Raw genomic sequence first — 22,602 nt, 5'->3', positions numbered from 1 at the left:
AAGTTTGATCATTTTGACTCTGTACACCACCACAATGGACTTAAAAATATACAAATATTTATGGACCTGACTGTTATATAAATATATATATATATATATGTGTGTGTGTGTGTGTAAGGCCATCTTGAAATGCAAACATTTTACAATAATGTATAATATAAAACACCAAACGATCATTTTGAGATTACAGGCCACATATTCACATTCTAGGTCACTGAAACATCATGTCACTGAAACCAGCTCTTCATAAGCTTTATTTGGATGGATTGACCTCACAGGTTTTCTAACAAACTCTCAAAGTGAAACATTGAAAGGGTGCGGTTCTAAAATAAACACCCGGTCCCAGCATTTCTTGTAAACCATGCGCTTTCACTGATGTCCCGGACAGGAACGAGGAACTGATTGGTTTAAATTGTCTGTCGCTCACAGCGAGGCGTTTTCATTGGCCGCTTAAACTTCTACTTTATTTATTTATTGAGCGCCTTTCGTACAAGAACTTAGTGGGCTTTCTGAGGGACTGAACTCTTGAAACTCTGAACCTGTACAACCTGTCCTGCGGTAAGACATATATTTACACAGTGCAAGGTATTTGTATTACAATGTATTGTTTAAAGATATAAAGTTGCCGATGTTTAATATTCAGTCAATATTTGTGACTTTCCAGAGTTGATTTCTTGCAGCGTTGTCCTACGTACTTTGCACTCTCCTAGTGAAGCATATTAATAGTCTTATGTAATTAGTTTATAATTGCTATTCAGAGTATACATTTCTGCATGTTTTGATGGTATTTGACACTTATTAAAATTCACTGACTGCAGGCCACTTTTTAGCCTACAGTGTAGACTGCACACGTTTTTAATTTTGGAAAATACATTTATTTAAATACAATCTCCTAACTTTGCATGTTTAAACTTTCAAAAATGATCAAATGTATTATATGTGTATGTATGATTAGAAATCCGTATACCTACAGATCAATCGTTTTTCTTTCTTAAACCAGTAAACAGAAAAGCGACTGCAATGTTCTTTTTGTTTTTGCTTTTTACCTTAAATGGTGAAATAAACATTGGCTCCGTTTAGGGGCGAGGTCCGGACAGAACTCTCGGAAGTCATTTGAAAACAAAACACTCGCAAGATTCATCTGATAGCTTCTGAAAATACAGAACATACAGTATGACAGCACTGGAGCCGTCTACACACACACCTTCAGCTCCTACACACACATCTACACACGGACCTACACACACATCTACACACGCACCTACACACACATCTAGACATTTCCGCTCGCCCCAATGTTCTTTTGATCATTTAGTAAAGTAAAAAGCAAAAACAAAAAGAGATTTTCTGTTGACTGGTTGAAGAAAGAAAAGCGATTGATCTGAAGTTACACAGATTATTCGATGAGGTAAACTTGTATATGCGGCAGTTCCACAAATCAAAAATAATGTAATGATTTTCTCTTTTCCTTTTCTGTTTAAAGGAGAGCCATGGATAAGCCATTTGAAAATGAAAAAGTAGAAACATTTAAAAAAATGCTGCAAACCGACGGAGCTGCTGCAACAGCTGCAAAGATCCAGAGTTATTTGAAAGAGCAGAATGATATTCCAGTAAACATCGGCATCACAGGAGAGAGTGGCTCTGGTAAATCCACCTTTGTTAATGCCTTTAGAGGCGTAGACAACAAGGATGAGAGTGCCGCTCCTACCGGTTGTGTAGAAACCACCGCGGAGGTTAAAGCATACCCCCATCCAAACTATCCCAATGTTACACTTTGGGATCTTCCTGGTATTGGCACTACCAATTTTCCAGCTCACCAGTATCTGAAGCATGTTGGATTTGAAAGATTTGACTTCTTCATCATCATCTCAGCTGATCGCTTCAGAGAAAATGATGTGAAACTCGCTAAGGAGATTCAGAAGATGGAGAAAAAGTTCTACTTTGTTCGCTCAAAGATTGACAACAACATGCGTGATGAGGAAAGAAGTCACAAGGACTTCAACGCAGAAAAGACTCTGCAAAGAATCAAGCAAAACTGTGTTCAAGGTAAGTCTTAGGAGAGCGGGAAATCACAAATGCCCCCAAACTTAAAGGCAGATGCAACGAGGGTCACACGTAGACACTGCTTTACTTTAAGGGGACACAAATAACTTTACACACGGGCAGCCCAAGTGAGAGGAAGAGCTAACAATGTTAACAGGTGATACAATGAGTCCTATGAATCCTGGCAGAGCCCCCTGAGGGTCTGTTGGACCGCTCATCTGCTCAGATCTGAAAAAACCTCCCTGTTGTTGTGTCTGGCCTGGAGAGGGTTTTATTTTCTTTTTCTAATTTTGTTTTAAAATGTCATCATCTGGAATTAACTTCTCAGTTCTCTTTGTGACACAGGTCTGGAAAAAGAAGGTTTTAAGTCTCCACAAGTCTTCCTGATGTCCAGCGTTGATCTCCACCTGTATGATTTCCATCTGCTAGAGGAGACGCTGGAGAGAGAACTTCCTGCACACAAGAGGCATGCTCTTCTGATGGCCCTGCCCAATGTTAATCTTGGGATCATCAACAAGAAGAAGGAGGCTCTCCAGGCAAACATACCGTTAATTGCCTTAACATCTGCATTAATTGCAGCTGTACCAGTTCCTCTGCTCTCTTGTGCTGTTGATGTGCTCATGCTGGTTAAAGCCACCACAGAGTACAAAGTTACTTTTGGTCTTGATATTGAGTCACTGCAGAATCTTGCTCTTAGTGCAGGTGTGCCTTTGGAGGATCTGAGAGCGGTGATGGAATCACCTCTGGCTCTAGAAGAAATAAACTACGATCTTATCTATAACATGCTGAACGTGCCTATGTTTAAAGCATCAACACCAGAGCAGAAAGTGGCAACATTTCTTTCATATATTCCAATAATTGGAATCCCAGCAGCAATGGCCCTCTCTTTTGAGTCCACCTCAAAAGCTCTCAATCACTTTCTCAACATGCTTGCTGAGGATGCACAGAGAGTATTTAGAAAGGCTCTGGGTTTGAACACCTCAGTGTGAAATTGTAAAGTGAATGGCAAATTCTAATCTTGTATTCTAGCTGCACATTGCATCTGTTTTGCAGTTGATCACTTCATCCAATGGGCTCCATGAAGGTGTGATTTACTCTTATATAAATGCAGATATTAATGGAAAATCTCTTGTAGCTTTAAAGCACATTAACACTTGACCTGAATATTATCAGATTTATATTAAAAACGGTATAATGCAAAGATCTTTTGCTTTATGAAGTGATGCATTTATTATTATTATTATTATTATTATTATTATTTTAAACCCTTTTCTAAACATAGCTTGGCGTTCTTACACTTTGTGTTTCATGATGGTTTCATAGTCTCTGTATTCCTAATATACACGTAGTTATCAGTAAGAGCCCTGTACCATGTATTGCTACTTACACAAATAAAGGACAGAATATTAGAAACACTGTTGTCATTTTTCATCCAGCACTGATGTAGTTATTGTGTCTTGTTGCAGCCTGCAGACGATTGTGATGAGTCACTCCTCTCTAGTGGCCACAGTGAGGAACTACAACACAACATAATTCACAGGAAATAATACACTAATGTTTATTATCATTATTCTTATCACTACTGTATCACTATTATTAATAAACATGTAAGTACTAATGTTGATAATATTCATGAGGATTCTGTGTTTTAATCTAATATAATCTTTATTCTTTTTGTGCAAATCTTTATCATAGAGTATTATTATTTTTATTATCAATGAATCTATCAATCTTTCTTTTGCCAAACCAGTTCAGTTCAAGTTCTTGAAAAATGTACTCAATTATAAAATTGTTGTCGAATCATTCCTGTCAATGGACATAATAATATAATGACTAATAGTGTCAACACTATTGTTGATTATACATCACAGAATCCAAGTTTGGAGCACAACAAATATGTTCTACTAAAACACACACCCACACACACTTATTGTAACCCTACAAAAGACACAGGGTGAAAAAAAATATGAAACAAAAATAAAGTTATAGAAATGAAATAAAAAGATTCTCATTCAAGTCTCAAAACTATCCATCATACACGGACCACAGTTTAATTATTCATATTTTTAATATAACAATTTGTCGTAATGCTGTGTGTACATACAAAATATAGCAAACTAAATAAGGCAAATAAATAGAGGTACAATTTACAGGAAAATGGAACATTCCTCAATGTTTTAATCTTTTTATTGTTTAACTCTCAAACATCAAGAATGGTGTACAAAATGTTTTTTCCTCTACTGTACATCTTTCGGTGGAGGATACTTTGTTTTCCAACCATAAAAATACTGACTCCTCACAATTATACAAGCTCAGAAACTGGGTGAAACTTTTCTCAGGCAGCACAAATTGTGGGGTAACAGGTGTGTTCCATATTGCAAGCAACTTTCTATCAAAGTCAACACTTCACACTTTGTGCAGCCTTCTTTAGGCCTGCAGGTCGACGCCCAGTGCATGATTTGACAGAAATGTGGTGGTGTCAGAAAAACATTCTCCTTTTACACACCAAAGCGAGTGACGCAGACACTTGAGGATTTAAAACTCTGTACACTCGCGTTACGTCCTAGTGTCCCCTCTTTGTGCCTGTCCCCCCCACACATCCCGTCTCTGCTATCCAACAGACTGACAGTTAATGTGTTTCCAGCGGCCCAGCCGGAGTCCCAACCTCACTTGCCCCTCTTTTCTTCTTCTTCTTTTTCACACCATGCTTTTTGCACCAATCTCATTTCTAGGGGGATCTGAGCCCTCAAAATGTCGCTGCAAAAGGAAATGTCCTGTCACAAAAGTGCATTGAACAAGCTACTAATTTCATTCCTCTGATTTCCATCTGTACACTCCAAAATCAGCCAGTCAATGGCCAAATAAAGATCCAAACATGTAACAACATAAACGTGTAATAATACTGACAATGTTGCAATACCCCTCAGTAAATAGTCTGCACTACAATACGGGTTAAAGCTCTGGATTAGGAGTTTAAAGGGTCTGCCAAAGTCTGATATACTAACTCTGATTAACTCCAAAGACAAAGGAGCAGAGGTTAGGAAATCCAATAGCTCAAAATATACATGAGATGCTGGTTAAAGAATAAGCAATCATACGTCATTTTACCCTCAGGACTCTTCAAAGTGTCTCAACGTTTCAATCTATTTTACCGGTCCATCTCTAAAGTGTGGGACACGGGAACTCAAAGACCCTCTCTGCCCTCATTTTGTCTTTTCAACCTTACATCAGCTTCTCTCTGCGTCAGTTTGAGGACAAATAAAGGACTAAACCCCTGGTAGGATGATGTGAGCGATTCTGGATAACCTACAGGTTTAGGTGGAGACATTTCCTCTGCACAGGTAGTCAAAACTCTCTGATCACATGCTGGCCACACTTAAGTTCACCTGCTGGACTTCATTTTCAGAGACTCAGGTGAGCCATCGTGCTTAGAGCTGGGGTCAAGTGCCTACAGAAGAGCATTAGGGCCAGGTTTTTATTTTCATTTACTTTTGCTTCTTAAGAAATAAATGTCAAGAATAAACGTTGAACTTTTGAGAATAAATCCAACTAATAGCGTTAGTGCATGTACTTAAAGTTCGACTTTATTCTTTACAGTTCTACTTTATTTTCAAAATGCAAAATTTAAAGGAGAATCTTCCTCCTCTTATATTCTGTCCCTTGCACCTGACCCTGTCACTCTTCTGAAAGTGCCACATCCTGTCATCACTTTGGAGCGCTGATTTTTACTGCTTGATGTCAGGCATCTGAAGCCACAAGATGGCGCCAATTAGTCTTTCTCCAACAGTCAGCTGCATTTCACGAGCAAACACTGTACATTATTTTGGGAAAGCCACAAGCAAGGAAACACAATGATAGGAATGGTACATGTGTGAAAACAGGTCAGAGGCACTCGGAGGTGAAAATGAAACAGAACAGAAAAGCTGGCAGAATGAAGGAACAGACAAAGTGGGATCGCCATCACTACTGTGCTCATTACAGTCTGTTTAGAAACAAAGTAAACACAAACACATGTTCAGTAATCCAACATGGGAAATGTCTTTTTCTTGTGTTTTGTAACACTACTGTAAATACAAGTGCTTATTGAGCCAGGTACAGAGGGAAAATGTCTCTGATGGAAAGTGAGAAAAAGGAGAAAGAACTGCAATATGAGTCCTTGGTGTTTAACTGTAACTGTTACTATGAGAACAACCACGTAACTCTTATCCCTTGCAAACTAAACAAGGAGCAAATCCTTCGGCCTGTCAAAGTCACCGTAATAAGGACACACGCCTACTGTACTGTAGTGACCATGTAATGCAGATGGAATGACTGAAATGGGTAATTATCTAAGAACTAAACGCCTGATCACCAGGATATTTCATATGGACTTTATGTGCGTGTTGCCCTCTAACAGCTCACATGAAGACGTATTATTCTCTTTTTTTAAAGGATCCGCACTTTTCATTTGATGATTCTTCCTCATCCTTACATTGAGCAGGAGTGGCTCTTTCCACGGCGTAGCTCACCCCCCAGGATTAGAGCCCTCTCTGCTGGTACACTTCCTGTAACAAGCTACCCTGTACCAGCCTTTGTCATGCCGACTGCTAACCTTTTAGAAATGCATGTACAAATTTAAAAAACATTGAATATTTCTAAGACTTAAAGAGAAATTACCTGGGTTGGCTTCAGGATGCGAGTCTGACTCTTGTTTGGCAACAGGTTGCCCATAGTGAGGATTGTTGTCTATGATGCTCTCTGAGGCTCTCAGTGTCCCACTATGTTACTACATCTACCTCCTCTAAGTGCTTTGCTGTACACTGACTTTGCAATAACAGACTCAGCACATGTCTGACTCTACAATGCCATTCAAATTAAAATGCACGGAGATACTGTATGATGATCCTGAATCCCAGTAACTGTGCAGAAGCAGAGAACGGCCATGCTCGCAATTATTTTATTATGACGATATCTCAAGGTCACAAGGTCATTGTTTCGTTGTAACGAGACAACAAGGCTGTATCTCTGTAAAAATGGGTTACTCTGTCCATTTTCAAGAAAACAAAACAGTTTGACAAAGTAACAAGATAATTCATCACGAGGAAAAATAAAAACGTTGGTTTTTCTTGAGCTCACGGAATAATTACGGAGAATTTGAAAATGAATGTCTGGTTCATTTGATTATTTGCAGGTGAAATATTTAACTCATGATTTTGAGATAATGGCATTAAAAAAAGCTAAATTGCAAGCACAGCCGTTCTCGGCTTCCGTAGTAATCGAGTAATCAAGTAATCAAGCAATCAAGCACTAGTTCAACTTGAGAAACCCTCAACCAATGAGAACTGCTACTGCGAGTCCACATGGTCGGTATTTCAGCTGCAGCCGATGGAGTACACCTCCAGATGTGAGCCATGCAGAGCGACAGCTGAGCAGGGAGAGCACCGTACACTAACTGCAGATTGAAACTCATACATGGCATTCCTTCACTATCTTTGCTCTAGGTGAAGCTGGTTGAATTACAGAGAGGACTTGTTCCAGAGGACCCTACAGATCTCTTATGGAGTGTAAAGTTGGTCGGAAAAGCTACAGTGCAAACAAGACATACAGGTGTGAAAAGGACAAGCAATTACCTCTTTTTTTGTATTTTACATAAAGCGCAAAATGTATAGAAATTCACTTCAACAGCAATGTGAACTTGCAAAACCAACAAATAATGCATTGTGTGTACAAAACCCCAAAATGTCATGAAAACATAAAAAAAGAAAAGTAAACTACATCTTTGCAATCAGCTCGTCTGCATCTAAATATAAATATATATCAATGCTTAATTGCAGTATGGTTTGTATTAATACATTTACATTTGTTTTCTCTTTGCTTTGGCACGGGTTAATGCCAGAACAATGTCGAAACCATTGAAGAGTGGAGGTGAGGCTTGAGCCTTGTGGCAGTCATCAATTGTTGTTTTTCCTTGAGAAGAGTTGTGTCCTCTTAAAATTGCAGCTCTGGATGTACGTACGTCCCTCCTGGGAATGCTGTGTGCTGGAGGAGGCCGTTGGGATGAAGCGATAACCCCCCCCCGTCATGTATCCTTCCTCACTCTTTCAGAAGCCTACAAAGCATTCTGGGATTTGCTGAATGCACGCTCCTCTTTCCAGTAAAGGAAGTTTATGAATACCCATCCATTCCGTCTCTTGTTCTGGGGGACATTTGAAGCAACCATGACTGTGGAGGGTATGGCTTAGTTCCCCCTTCCCACCTTCTTGTTCACTTCTTCTTCTAGGTCCTCTTCCCGATCCTTTCACTTGGCCTCAAGTCTATGTACAGTGTGACTGGCTGATCCCAAAGTCCTGTGTGTTTTAGAGCCAGATAGCAAAAAGATAGGGCTGCTCCAGCACCAAGGAGCTCACAGAGGAAGAGTGAAGGGGTAAAAGAGCAGTGAAAAACATGGAGTGATAGAGAGCTGGAAGCTTGAGCACAGTGTTAAGAGGATATGGTCAAAAGATACGGGATAATGTGTCACAGTGCTCTCTCCGTCTCCATTAGATCAAGAGATCATACAACGCCCAGGACAAACGGGTTGGGAATAGCTTTAGAAGACCAATCAGAGGAGGGGGATGCATCCTTCAAAACGGCGTAGCTGTCTATACATGTCGCTACATGTCCAGTCCAGCCGTTACTTACATCCTCTCCAATGTCAATGGTCACTATTCGAGGATCTGGACTAAAGGTGTTAAGAGATCTACACCGCGGCAGAACTTAGGTGCCTCATGTTTTTTTTTCCTTCCTTTTCCTGACCTAGTAGTTGACCTTAGTGACAGCTCGTTCGCGGCCCCCGCCCTCCACCAGCTGGTTGACGGAGCGCTTGCGGTTGCGCTTGAATTTGTTCAGGTCCTTGTCGAAGACCTCCCCAGAGCGCAGTGCCGACACCAGGTCGTCAAACTCCCCGCCGACCTCGTCTGAGGCGCCGCTCTTCTTGGACCGCCGCTCCCGCTCCCTCTGCTCCTTGAGCTGGATAATGGAGACAGGAAGTCAGAGGACGAACAACATGGGGGAGCAGCTCTTAACATGCGTTTTAAACACTTGAACATGTTTAAACTAGAAGGCATTTGTGGTTGGGACAGGCAAGAAATAAGACGGGGTCAGAGTTTTATCTTCCAAACCATTCTCACCATGGCCTCCATTCGTGCCCTCCTCTCCTCCTCGTCTTTACGTCGCTGCATGTTCTCCAGGTCCTGCCGTGCTTCGCTGAACGACTGTAAGAATGTGTCGAAGATCCCAAAGAACTCATCGGGCTGCATCCTCCCTTCTTCCTCCCCAAAGTGCTTCAGAGATTTGGTAAACTGCACAGAGAAAAACATTAATGAATATAAGGGAATAAAAAGCTGGTCTGTGCAAATGTTTTATTGCATGTAGTGGATTCTGCTATGGCGCAGATCTCTCATAGTTTGTGAAAGGCCCACGTGAGCCTGCATATGCATGCCTTCGCTCAAATTCATCTGCTCGTATGCGTGCTTGATGTTCTCAAAAAACTGCAGAACACAGAGAGACACACACACACACACACACACACACACACACACAGTGGGAGAATGACTGCATGATTTGACCACCGTATGTCCATCGTGTTCAGTCCAAGCTGTCCAGTGCTCTGTGCCAGGACGATGCCTGCAGCCAAACCTACTCTACATTCCCACACACACAGCACAAAAACACAGCAAGGCCCAGCCGATATCCTTCAACTTAATGCGATACTTGAAGTACAATATTATTGCTACATAGAGGTCAGAGCTTTTTGTTACCATAAAACGAAAACAATGATCTGAAACAGACTTCAAAGTCTTTCTATAAAACTATTGATTAGTGCAGTAAATACACTGAAGCAATAATGTCTAAGCAGAATTGAAATGATCTAAGATTTGAATAAACATGCATGTAAATAATATGTAAAGTAAAGTACACCTAACTGAGTGAATGTACCTCAAATATACCTCAACTACATCCACTGAATAAAAAAAAACAATACATGAAAGGATAATGTGACTTGTTTTTCCTCCAGTTTGTCCATGTTAGTGTTTGCACACCGACAGGCTGTGATTTCACATGTGTAACAATAATCTCTAATAAAGATACACACATATATACCAGACAAATTTATATCAATCAGTTATTAAGGAGACCGATCAGCATGAACCAGGTTCAAAATTCTTGTTTCATTTTGTTGACTTATTAGAGTAAAATGTTTTTACACAGGGAATTTTAGATATCAGAAAATACTGTCAACAGCCATAGAAATAAAAATAAATAAACGTTGGCCATGTTTTTAGGAATAAAATGTATATAATGTGTATAAAAGAATGATATATGAACGAACCCCTGAGTAATAACCTTCAGAATATAGCGAGGAATGAAACTGGAAGGTTTGGTGTATGTAAGAGCTACTGAAGGGGAGATTTCTGGCATTTTGAGAAAAACCGCCTTTTAAAAATGTAATGTAAAAATGCACTACAAGACACTACAGGTGAATAAGCTAAAACAATAAGCTAACACATCTTCAACTAATACATATCAGCAAGAAACCTCCCAAGTTGATTACTTACATTACATTTGTATTTTTTGTAATGCAAATCTTTGGTGCATTTAGGAGAAATCTACAGACACAAAGACAGTCAATCAAATAAGAACCTAAATTAGTATTTTGGATGTTTTCTTTCCACTAGTCTGAAAGAAGATTTTACGGAAGCAAAATAGCCCAAACTCTCAAAATGAACATGTTTTGTCTGTCCTTAATTGTGATAACTTATAATATACACACACAGTGTTGGCTTTGCCACCCTGCAGCCCAATATCATCTGCGATCTCAAAACAGATCAGCCTTCCGGTTGGAAAGCAGCTCTCCTGTGCTCACTTCTATTCTCCCCGTCTGTCAAGAGTAAAGAGACAGAACTCATCATATCAGCAGAGTTTATAGAAGGCGGGTTTACTGTGTGTGGTTCTAGTGTTGTGATATGAAGGAGCTGGGGCTTGCTCTTCTCTGAGGATGCAAAAATCATCCTGTCATTATGGGCTGTTCACCATGGCAACCCCCACCATCATCCCTCTCCCTCTTGTAATTATGTGTCTGGTCAAATCGGTTTCCTCTCATCCCCTCGGGTCTGTGCTACACACACACACACACACACACACACACACACACACACACACACGAGTACGTTGATTTAAAGTTTTTGTTTTATGGGCCGTTTCAGAATTGCTCTGGTTAACACATCATGGATTTGGTCTCACTTGGCATCTCCTCTAAACACCACTGCTTAAATGCTGCCAATTATACAGAGGTATTGTGACTGCTCTGCGTAAAAATATGAAACCTAATTAACTAAACTGCATCTATCTACAAACAACATGAAATGTTTTTATCCAGCACAAAGAATGTTATCCTCTCCGCTGTGCCAGGCTGCCGGCGGTGCTGTGCCAACTTATTAAGTGAAGGAAGAAATAGGTTGGGTGATGGTGTAATAGTTAAAGTATAATGGATTAGCAGCTGGTAGGTTCAATGAAAGTTGGCAAGTGGGAAATAAGTTTTGGAAATTGGTGCCGAGCTAGCAATAAAACATTAACAAAATATTGCCTATGTGCAGTGAAGTCATTAGATGCACCCGTATAAAAGAATCAGCCTCTTCTACGGGGTTATAAAGCTTTCTTTAATCCATTCATTGCCCATAGCATGGAGAGACAGACCCCATTTGTTGGTCACACGGTTAAAAAACAGATGTTATTGGAGAGAAAATCCAACTACAGGCTTTTAAAACGTCATAGTGGCAGTTTTGCAAGTTCTCTGCCCATTTACAACTCACATATACTTTATATTTCCACAAACTATTGACCAGAAACCATTTCAGGTTGACATTTTTAGTTGAAAGTGAAACATCAACAACTATTTGATGGATTGCTCCAAAATTCGGTACAGATGTCATGTCCTCCACAGGATGAATTGTAATAAATCTTCAGATTCAGGTCAGAATTTTTAATTTGGCCAATACTTTGGTTTGTGACCAAATACCTGTGAAAACTAATGATCAACATTATAACCGATAAACATTGTTGTGAGCCTGTTAGCATCTGGCTGGAAGATCGACTTGCTGTGTTATTATGTCTGCTATTATTGTTGTCAAAATGACATCACTGCCGTGTGATAAACAATCCATCACATTTTGTAATCTGTCTGCAATCACTATTGTAAAAGCGAGCTGTTTTGTTCTTGGACAGAGTGTGGATCTCGTATGGTGTGTGTGAACATGTCGATGTGTTGTTCAGGATAAACCCAACCAATCTCTCAGGATAAGAGAAAAATCCCTCCTCTCCTCTGGAAACCTCTGTCCCAATAACCCACATGACCTTGGACAACTGTAATCCTCTGTAATGTATGTAGTAGTGTCTGGCAAGGGTGTGTGTGTCTCTTTTGCAGACATGCACACCCACACACATTTGTTGCCATGGAGCTTTATGAGCTTTAGTGGACTGCCTGCTCTGTTTAGTTATTCTCCTTCCATATTTAACGGAGCATCAGAGAGCTTTGACAAGCACCGAGTTAATGCATGCGTACACATACACACACACACACGCACACGCACACGCACACGCACACGCACACGCACGCGCACGCGCACGCGCACGCGTGTAGAGTCTGGTCTGGTGAACACAGGTCCTTTTGTTTCACAGCAGTAACCGGTGCCCTGCTCCTCCCGTTCTTTTCCCATGACGTCCCAACTGGCACGTTTTCCTTCCAATTTTTTTACCGTCCTCCTCCCTGAACAAATAATTAAGTAGCGCAGAGGCTCTACATGAAACCCCCGGGCCCTTCCTCCTGTGTGTTGATTCTTTGGAGAATCATTCTGGACATTTAGCTTCATTATGACAAGCCTCACAGTAAAGTAGAATGGAATATCAAGAACTATTGAACACAGTCTGCAAGATTTAAAAGCTTCCAGCGTGTCGGCATCTGGATGCTAAATGTGCAACGGAGCGCCAAAGGCCTGTAAATTAAATAACATGTTCACATAAATCTTTTCAACACAGTGTAACTTTGGGATTCCCACAGTCCCACTGATAGCTTCAGCTTACATACTCCTACCATACATCCATGCATGAGCCAGAAGGGTTCAAAAGGCCATTCGTCCCAGTTGTACAAAGAAGGAGTGTGGATTTAAAACACTAACTCAAAGAGACAAACACAAAGAAAGATGAGAGGTAATCTTTCAATGCTGGCTTTCCCCCGGCGCTGCTGAAGTCATCACACTGGACGAAGAGAGATGCACAGAGGTTGGTTTTCTCCCTTTAGTATTTTGTCTCCCGCCTCCTGCCTGTCCAACAGGCAGGTTTGCCACCCACATGGACATATGAACTTACAGTATGATCTTCTCTCACATTCACATAATATGCTTATGCAGTTAGTCTACCTTGTCCTTGGCTTCACTCAGCTGGTCCTCCAGTTCAGAGAAGCTGAAGCCAGCCACGGTGATGAAGTCACCGATCACAGCCACAAACTTGTCCCCACGTTCCCTCGTCCTGTTCTGCTGGTATTGCAGCTCCTGGAGGGGATGAAACAAGTTTCAAAATGAAAAGTTATGAGACTCTTGTGTGCTTCATATACTAAGAGAAGAAGGAAGAGAGAGACTTTTCCTACTAGGGGTCTCTCAATCAAAACAATAACAAAAGATGGAGTTTGGTGGCGTTGTGAAGCAACGTGGGATCATGGGAGTTTGTCATTGCAGTCAGGTTCATTGTTCGTTACTCAGGAGGATTTTACCGGGAGCCGAGGTCTCCTCCTCTCCAAAACAATTGGACCAAGTGAGTAAAACCAGTAAACGCACTGAATAAAATGTCATGTCAAAAATCAATGTTGCAGCCCGGCTGCCGCTAACGTTTGCTCAGCTCGTTTCTCTGAAAACTTAAGATCCAGAAGTCTGATCCTTCATCTGGTTAAAAAATGATACAAAAAGTGTATTGTAAAATTGTGGCTTAAAACTGGATAAAAAGTCTGTAAACTTAATTAAAATGATGGAAAATTGTTGAAAACATCTGGGATAATGTAAGTACACAAGTCAACGAAATGTATAGCATAGGTCTAGTAGTTTTAAGACATTTTAATGCGGAAATGTTACATATTATATCTTTAAGTGAAGGGTAAATCATCATGTTTGTGCCTTCATGTGTGCGTGCACATACCGTACGACCGTGTTTCTGTGTGTGGCTGCAAATGTAAAATTTGCTGTTTCATGTCAGTGTGGAACATTACCAACAATTAAACACTTCACCCTGCTGTCCCTCTCTGCCCTGATCCAAAACATAATTACAGACGGGAGAAGAACCAACGGGAGGGAACGTGACACAAACGCAGAAACTCACCGCCTCTAGAGCCTTCAGTCCACTTTTGATATTGTGCACCTCTTTTTCCAACTCCGCCAAACTAGGGAAAAGAGAGAAAAAAACAAACCGATGGATGCATCGTCTTTTACTGCACTTCCCTAAAAGTTTTGCGGTACAACTTTGTGACCTAGTTAACATTTTCAGTGACTTCTTCAAATGAAAATTTAGAAAACAGCTTCATTATAACACAAATCCTCTACTGACAATATGTCCTGCAGTATATGGTATGTATAGCACACTGTTTAGAATTGTCACTGCAATACTTTAAACCACATGCACTTAGGAATGAGAGCGCGCTTCTTCTGCTGTAATAAAGATACATAAATATGATGAAAACGTCTCTTCCCCACAGGAAATTGTTGTGCACTCACTTGACTTTGGCAGCCTCTGGTACACTGCTGAGGTCGTTCTGGATGTGCAGCGTGTCATTGTAGTTCTTCTCAACGATCATGATCAGGTAGTGCAACATGGTGATGCTCCTGTCCAAACAGAAGTGAAGAAAAAAGGTTTTAACAAAAGTAATCGAGGAACTACTTCTTCTCGTCGAGTTGCTTAGTAAAAGAATCACCTTAAATAAATACTTTAACCCTTTGACCCCTAGGCTGTTTTAAAACTTTATCTTTATTTGTCTTCACAGGGATTGCTTTATGTTTTTATTTTCAGGAGAAGTTGTTTAGAGATACCACCATCTGGCATGTTAGTAGTACTATACATGTTCTACAACAATTTTTATAAAGAAGAATGCATTTTGATATTGTTTGGGTATTTTGCCTAACTTCAACTTCAGACCACATGAACTATCAATGTGTGTATATAAATTGATTGAGAATAATTAAGGGATATAAGGACATGATGGGACATTTCTTCTTAAAGTACTGTCAAAAATGATGGAAAACTGCCATGAAACTATTATTTCCATGGATTTTGTCAATATGCAATACACTACACTATACACTACAATATGACTGCCCTTATGCTTTGGGTGATACAAACAGGAAATGTAAAATTGCAGCAGAGTAACTGTGGCTTGCCTAAGACGAGACACTACAGGAAAACATATTTTTTTCAGTCCATTTTTAGTTGTTTGGGTATTTTGTTTTCCATAAAATCAGCAAAAGTTAGCATTGCATAATGCCTCAAGTGCATATTCAAACATAACAATAAACAATACATATCTTTAAAGGTTGTTTTTTCCAAAAAAAAAAATTCTCATACAGAAAACAGAATTTCAGTAGCTCTTACATACACCACACTTTTCAGTTTTGTTCATATCTCCTGTATCTTCTGAAGGTTTTCACAGAGAGGTTTGTTCATATATCATTCATAAACGGATTTATATCACATTTTATTCCTACAAACATGGCAACATTTAAAAAAAACTTTTTGGCTGTTATTTCCTGATTTATGTGGTGAAACAAAGAGATATACAAAACTCTGTAAAAAGCTTTGATTCTTGAAAAAAAAATGAAACAAGACAAATGAAACAAGAATTTTAAACCTGGTTTTAACCAACGTTCAGATTTCTGTTCCTGAAATGCACATATTTATGTTCAAACATATCATTTCAGAAAACTTGTAATACAAAAAATAATAAATAAATAATAATAAAGTGAAATAGGGAAGTTTCATAGTGATATCTATTAGTTACAATTTCCACCTCATTCACCTGGTCCAATTTGTTTTCATTTGCACTTTATGTGTTGCTAGCAGTCCCTGTTTTTCACATTTATATAGGAATTCTGAGCAAAGGAGTGGACATGTATCTGTAACAGACATGGGAAAAACAGAGTAACCACAGTCCCCCGCGACCCACCTGTCTATGCTGGACTTGGTGTCAGCGATCTTGTTGAGGCTGGAGACCTTGAAGCCGTAGGCGTTGCCTCTCTGGCCTTTGTTCATGAAGTTGCCGAAGGCCAGCACCACCTCCAGGATCTGAGTCAGCCTCTTGCTCCGGACCACCTCCTTGGACGCACTCAGGATAGCTGGAGGAAGATGGAGAGAGCGAGAAGCAGCTGGAGAGATCATATAGTTGGTGAATGATATATGTGCACTTTGCTTAGTGTATCACTTAACCTTTTATATTATATAATGAACTGGCCTTTTTCCATTCTGTTTCTCTACTCAGCCTCCGTGCACACACATGCAAACTAAACTCTCAACTGTGCATGGCCCAAACGTTCTCATACTTTCCTTCATTTTTCAACATCCTTCATGATGATTGATCCATATTCCCCACAACAACTGGGCAGCTGAGTAGGGAAACCCATCAAATCTCTCCATCCATCCATAAAACAGCAGGGGGGGAGGGAATATTTCTAACACAACCCCATGCTGTCTGTTTCTTTCCCCCCTGAGAACAGACTTGTCTGGCAAAATGCAGGTGGTTCCCTCTCTCCACAGAGGAAACCTCAGTGTGAATGTGAAAATCATTAACAGAACCCACATTGTTATTGTTGCAGTTCTTTCTTCAGTGATACAGCATGGGAATCGTTCTTCTGGCTCTGCTGACAGTGTTCTGCTGGCGGCCCTCTGCACTGTCTTATGAAATGCTTCTATTGAACATGCTGGGTGGTCCAGGGAAATAGTCTCATCGAGAGTATATGACAAAGTAACATGAATAATAAAAGGGGATAGAGACTTTATTACGGGCATCTATGAACATTGTCTGGGAACACTTGGATCTGATAGCAAAGATTCTGGAGGCTTGAATCATGTCAGAAACTGCTATTTATTTAATTTGATTAGAATGGATAGACTGTCTGACAAAATGAAGCCGATGCGGTAGTGCCTTAAACTTGCATTCTCTCTACTATCTCTACTAGCAGAGGCGACTCCACTAGTTGCAAAAGGAAGTCAAATTGTACAGAAGTCTATGAGAAAAGGACCTTACTTCTCACTTGTTTATTACATCAGTAAACATTTTCCTAATGAGTTTATGGTAAATAGAGGATAAAGCAGAGTATGCTTTAAGGCAGGGCTACCTTGTGATTGACAGGTTATTAACACGGAGTTGTTCGGTTTGGGTGTTCTCCGTTGTTTCGTCTTTAACTTTAACCCTTTCACAGTGTGTTTACAGTTAGTGAAAGTCCATTGTAACATGTTGGTCACCTAAAAACGTTACTCAGCTCCACCCTCTCTTTACACTTCTGGTTCCAAAAAAACAAATATGGCCACGGCCAAAATGGCAAACTAGTCTTAAAAATCGCAGTCCACAAATCAATGGGTGACATCACGGTGCCGATGTCCACTTCACTGTTGGCATTAATAATGTGATGTGCTCATCAGAGCCGGAAAAGGGCATTTAGGCGAGCGGAGAAGTGTCTTTCAAGTAGCTTGGGCTCAAACAGACACTATGACAGCTCAGTCGTGACACACCCATGTGCACACATGTGTGTGGACCTCATTGGAAGCCCTTTCTCTTTGAAGTGAGCCGCAGTGTTTACGAGAGAGGCTCTCCCCTCTCAACATGGGCCAGCTTTCCAAAACAGCCTCCTTAGTAACCTGAAGGCTGGCTGGAAGGGAAAAACTACAGTGGGCCAATGTACATTTGGCCACACATACACAGACACACACACAGACACACACAGACACACAAGAAGGGATTTCACAAAGCATTGAAGTGTTTAAAGCTGAAGACATTTTCAGTGCATGTTTTTGCTTCTAGGCGTGAACGTGTGCACAATCCTTTGAATGTGGTATGCCCTAAAAGCATGTTCTTTAAAATGTAATCTTCTGCTCCATTTGTATTTAATAGTGTTGCGAGAAACCATTCAAACCACGACAAAAGTGCACTGTTTTAGGACAGTTTGATTATGTTAGGATGCTAATGTCTACTAACCTATTTGTGCCTGAAGACAATATTTAGTAGGACAAAAATTAGAAATTAGGAAAAACACTGACATTGTGTTTATTAAATGTCTTCCATATGAAACATTTTTTAACACTGCAAATGTGTTCATATCTTTGTCAACTTGTTATGAGTTCATAGACACCAAATACTTGATTGATTGTGCTCCTTGTAGTTTCCGAGATACAGCCATTTATTTCTTGGGCACATGGGACTACTCTTTTTTTCCTAAAATATGAAATATAATACAAAACAGTAGCCCCATGTGCCCAAAGACTAAATATAGTATGATAAGAAAAACTTGGTGCCAAACTATACTACTGATGCGTTTTTAATATTTTTTGTTCCACTCTTTGCACAGATATACAGGATGTCTTTGGCAGACAATACTTGTTATTATGATAAAAAAATGTTGTTGACAAATGTCAAAGAAATATGAAAAGTATAGAATATTGACAGCCTTATTCTTTAAATAATAACTGAGAGCTAAGCTCTGTACCTTTCAGGAGTTTCTGAGGTGTTTGTTCTTACCTTCAACTTTAGGCTTGGTTTCAGCGAGACGCTCTGCAAACTTCTTCTTAAAGAACAGAGCCTGCAGTCTCTGCTGGTAGTGGTCAATTCTGATGAAGGGAAGAAAGGGGAGTGTAAGTTCAAAGCTAGAAGTCACCCAATCGTACCAAACTCCCCCTCTCAGTTTTCACAGGTTATCATCTAACAGGCTCCCATCAGGTTGGAGAGTTGACAAATGGCTTTGTTAAACTTGCCCAAAGGTTCACTGAGGCAGGGAGTGGGAATTTCAAAGCGGGACCAGGGATAATAAATGGCAAAAAAAAAAGAAGGAAATAACTAAATCCCAGATGTATTTCTGGGATTAAAGGAGATGCGGTCACAAGCAAAGAAAGTGGACAGTGTAATATTTCACTGAAGGAAATAAAAAAGGTTTAATTATCTTGAACAAATAGTGCAGATTCTGAGCGAGGATGGAATGAACCGATTTGAAACTTCTCCTCTCTGATGTGATGGGACTCCTCAGAGGGCAGCCATGGCTTCTTTTCACAGCTACATGATGAATCACCCTGAGGTTTGAGGCTTGTTCTTGATCCCAGCCTCCCCACGCTGCCTTTGAACAGACATCGTGGCTTTGCAATATTTTAGGATCTATTTGTGGTTGACTGGCTGATGTCTTGATTCTGCACAAAATCTGCATGTTGTTCACTTTGGAAATGTTCCATTTTAAATGTCAGACACTACACAATGCAAACACATCACATCTGTTTTATAGCTGAGACACTGACATTTGTACAGCCGATGTCCATCACCAGATATAATTTGCTTACAAATTAAACTACATGAATATTAGCCATCTGTGCAATCCTGTGTTTCGCAGATGGTTTGGCTGCATTGAAAATTGTAGTAGACGACAACATCCGATACCTAACATACCCGTGTTGTTATCTGAAGCAGAGTGTTATGAAACAATGATGTAGTCCTGTGTACCTGCTCATTTCAAAGAGGAAGCGATCAGCCCGAGCCATGCGCTCCAGCTCATGTTTGTGCTCCTCCAACAGATCGATGTCACTCTTCTCTGGGACAAACTTCAGCAGCTGCAAAGATGCAATGACAATGTTAAACCAAATGCTAATGCTGAGGTCTGTGGAGCAAACTGAAATGCATAGTATCTGAAATTTGGTATTAAATCAAGTTAAGTTTATAATAACCCAATATCACAAAACAAGCCTCAAAGGGCTTTGCATATAATAAAACAGTAATGAGCAGCATTAGCAAAACACACAAAAGCATTTAGAAGTGAGGATCGTGAAGTCTGATCTTGAACGCATAGGGAGATGAGTACAGGGGTAATATTGACACTTGTTTTAGTTATGTTTCAGCATCAGCCCTGGAAAGAATGGGGTGGATCTAGGAAATGTTTCTTAAGTGGAAATATGAAATATCTTATTATGCTTAGTCGTAGTATTTGGTTTCTTTTAATGTTGATGAGATTGATCACTTTAGCTGTAATATGTGTTAATCTCTCAAACACTTTATCAATACGAAATAACATGTTGGATTAAATTAAAAGATCCAGGCCCCTTGAACATTTCAGGTTGTTTACTTTCTGCTTCTCCGTCAGAAATATCTGTAATCTATAGCTTTGTCTGGGCCAAGTGCTGAACAGGCAAAGCACATCAAACATCTTTAAAGAAACACAATATCAATTTTCTTCACATACACTTCTACCTATCCAAACAGTCATAGTAAACTTGATGAGGTCTGCTGCTAAACTGCTGTCTTCCATACGCCATCCTTTATCAACCTCACCTGCTCCAGCATATCTTTGGACAGCTCTTCCCTCTCGTCCATCTCGAGGATCGCCCTCTTGATCTCTTCATTGCTCATTTTCAACCTGCAAAAGGAAGACAATTGTTTATTGAAAGTAATTACATTCAATAAATGTAATTAATTGCCACATTACAAACACACAATACAGAAAACAGTAACTAATACTCTGGTCTGGACCAGTGTCAATCCCCGGGAGCACTGGCAGCTGTTTTCAGTGCATCTGATCAGTGGTAAGTGTGCCGGGTTGAGATCAATACCAGCATTGTTAGTCTGTGCCTCAAAGCTTATCGACCAGCTGCTGCTGCTGCTGCTGCTGTACTCTGGGGTCATTTGCAATTGACACGAGAGTGAGTTGAGGGACCATGCTGCAGTTTGACAAAGCTCTCAGGAAGCCTGTTTATTGATCTGTGGGGGGGTGTTAGGGTTCAGATTCTAAAGGGCTCTGGATCATTGCTGTGAGAAGACAGATTCCTCTTTACATATTGTAAGACCCAAAGCCCCTCGGGAGGAGGAGGGTCATTTTATGAGTCTTAATTTATTTCATACGACTTAAAAAGGGACAATTCACCACAAAATCAAAAAGACAGACAGAAAGCATTGTCCAGGACGTATCTCTGGAGGAGTGTTTAAAAATAGACAAAAACTTTGTGATTTAAACATTAGAGTACTATCAGTCTTCACATTAAAGGGACATGTCAACCCCAAAACCAAAAATGCATATTTCCCCTCTTACCTGTAGTGCTATTTATCAATCTGGATTGTTTTGGTGTGAGTTGCTGAGTGTTGGAGATATCGGCTTTAGAGATGTCTGCCTTCTCTCCAATAAAATGTAAAAATACATTTGAAAAACTCAAAAGAAATGTCTGCGCAGTGATCTGGTTCGTGAGTGAATTTTGGTAGAAAGAAAATAGTTCCTACATGAAATTGCTCATAACAAGGTCTGTTTGAGTGTCAAATGTGCTTTTCTCACGCTTTTAGCACCACAAGCCGTGGTCTCCATTATATAGGAGAGAAGGAGACGTCTCTACGGCCGATATCTCCAACACTCGGCAAATCACACCACAATAATGTAGATTGATAAATAGGACTACAGGTCAGAGGGAAAATATGTATTTTAGATATTTGGGGGGTGAAACGTCCCTTTAATGTGGAGACTGATTTTACTTCAATGTTTAAAAATAGACAACAACCTTGAAATCTAAACATTATTCCAGAGATACACCCTGGACAATGCTTTCTGTATGTCATGTGACTCCATTTGCTCTTACCATGGATGGTAATTCGATTACACGAACAGATGTCCTCATGTGTCCATTGAAAACACATTTCATGTTCCAGACATAAGAAGCACCTGCCTCAAGCAGAGTTACAGCTCTAACCCCTGACCCAAAGTGTCACTTATTTCACAATAGCCTGTGTTCAGAGCATCTCTACAGATAATAACTAGTTGTTTAATGATGGTACAACGTAGCAAAAGTCTGGCTGGGACACCTACTTTGAAAGAAGGATTACACAATTCTGTGCACGTCGACCGTCGATGACCGACAGCTCTTTGACCTTCCGTGTGCTGACGTATATGTCATCCATTGAGCCCGTCTCTTTCTGCAGGAAGATAAAGACAGAGATCCAGATGAACTTTGCAACATAGTTCCCCAAGAGTGCTCATTTGCAAACCAAAAGCCTAGGGCTGTGGTGAGGATCCAATGATCCTCACCACATCTGTTTGACATCTTTAACTTGCTGAGAGATGACATGACCCCTTCTAAGCATTTAACAATGCGTTCATTTGTAGCAGATATTTAAAAAAAAGATTCAAAAGAGATGCAGTTTGATCACTGCCACTATCAAACACATACTAAAAGGTCCAGCTAAATACTTTAGTTAGTCTCAGTCACTGACTGACATCAGTTCTCAGAGGTCTTAATGCGCTGAATTGTGGAAGCTGTATGAAAACATATTATTAAAAACTT

At 40.1% G+C, this 22,602-nt stretch overlaps 2 protein-coding genes across 4 annotated transcripts in view; one reads left to right on the top strand and one right to left on the bottom strand.

Moving 5' to 3' along the window:
- The first annotated feature begins 407 nt into the window (after positions 1–407).
- On the top strand, positions 408–3,456 carry LOC115027883 (interferon-inducible GTPase 5-like). 2 transcript variants are annotated; one of them, XM_029461419.1, is made up of 3 exons: positions 408–558; positions 1,484–2,046; positions 2,389–3,456. In XM_029461419.1, the coding sequence occupies exons 2-3, from the start codon at positions 1,491–1,493 to the stop codon at positions 3,030–3,032; spliced, it is 1,200 nt and encodes a 399-aa protein (XP_029317279.1). In that variant the 5' UTR covers positions 408–558; positions 1,484–1,490; the 3' UTR covers positions 3,033–3,456. The 2 variants fall into 2 exon arrangements, with proteins under 2 accessions (XP_029317279.1, XP_029317280.1); XM_029461420.1 differs by having other exon boundaries at positions 482–585.
- A 636-nt stretch (positions 3,457–4,092) lies between these two features.
- The window catches only part of daam2 (dishevelled associated activator of morphogenesis 2), a 33,448-nt gene continuing 14,938 nt past the window's right edge, over positions 4,093–22,602 (bottom strand). Inside the window, exons 13-22 of one of the 2 annotated variants that reach the window (XM_029460101.1) lie at positions 22,128–22,234; positions 20,612–20,696; positions 19,790–19,896; positions 18,824–18,912; positions 16,259–16,427; positions 14,817–14,924; positions 14,425–14,485; positions 13,476–13,607; positions 9,192–9,362; positions 4,093–9,030 (exon numbers count right to left, since the gene is read on the bottom strand). In XM_029460101.1, coding sequence (XP_029315961.1) covers positions 8,818–9,030; positions 9,192–9,362; positions 13,476–13,607; positions 14,425–14,485; positions 14,817–14,924; positions 16,259–16,427; positions 18,824–18,912; positions 19,790–19,896; positions 20,612–20,696; positions 22,128–22,234 — 1,242 coding nt within the window. In that variant the 3' untranslated portion in view covers positions 4,093–8,817. The remainder of the gene's footprint in view (positions 9,031–9,191; positions 9,363–13,475; positions 13,608–14,424; positions 14,486–14,816; positions 14,925–16,258; positions 16,428–18,823; positions 18,913–19,789; positions 19,897–20,611; positions 20,697–22,127; positions 22,235–22,602) is intronic. The other variant, XM_029460102.1, reaches the window with a different exon arrangement.

The sequence above is a fragment of the Cottoperca gobio genome, chromosome 22, assembly GCF_900634415.1.
Source record: "Cottoperca gobio chromosome 22, fCotGob3.1, whole genome shotgun sequence".
Taxonomy (NCBI): domain Eukaryota; kingdom Metazoa; phylum Chordata; class Actinopteri; order Perciformes; family Bovichtidae; genus Cottoperca; species Cottoperca gobio.
Note: the sequence above shows the minus strand (reverse complement) of the source record. Positions and strands in the feature narration are given on the sequence as shown.

Bases quoted from the DNA above. Each gene is read 5' to 3' on its own strand.
- LOC115027883 (XM_029461419.1), top strand. From the start codon at position 1,491: ATGGATAAGCCATTTGAAAATGAAAAAGTAGAAACATTTAAAAAAATG. The intron at 2,047-2,388 runs GTAAGTCTTAGG...TTTGTGACACAG, and splicing joins CAAGCAAAACTGTGTTCAAG to GTCTGGAAAAAGAAGGTTTT.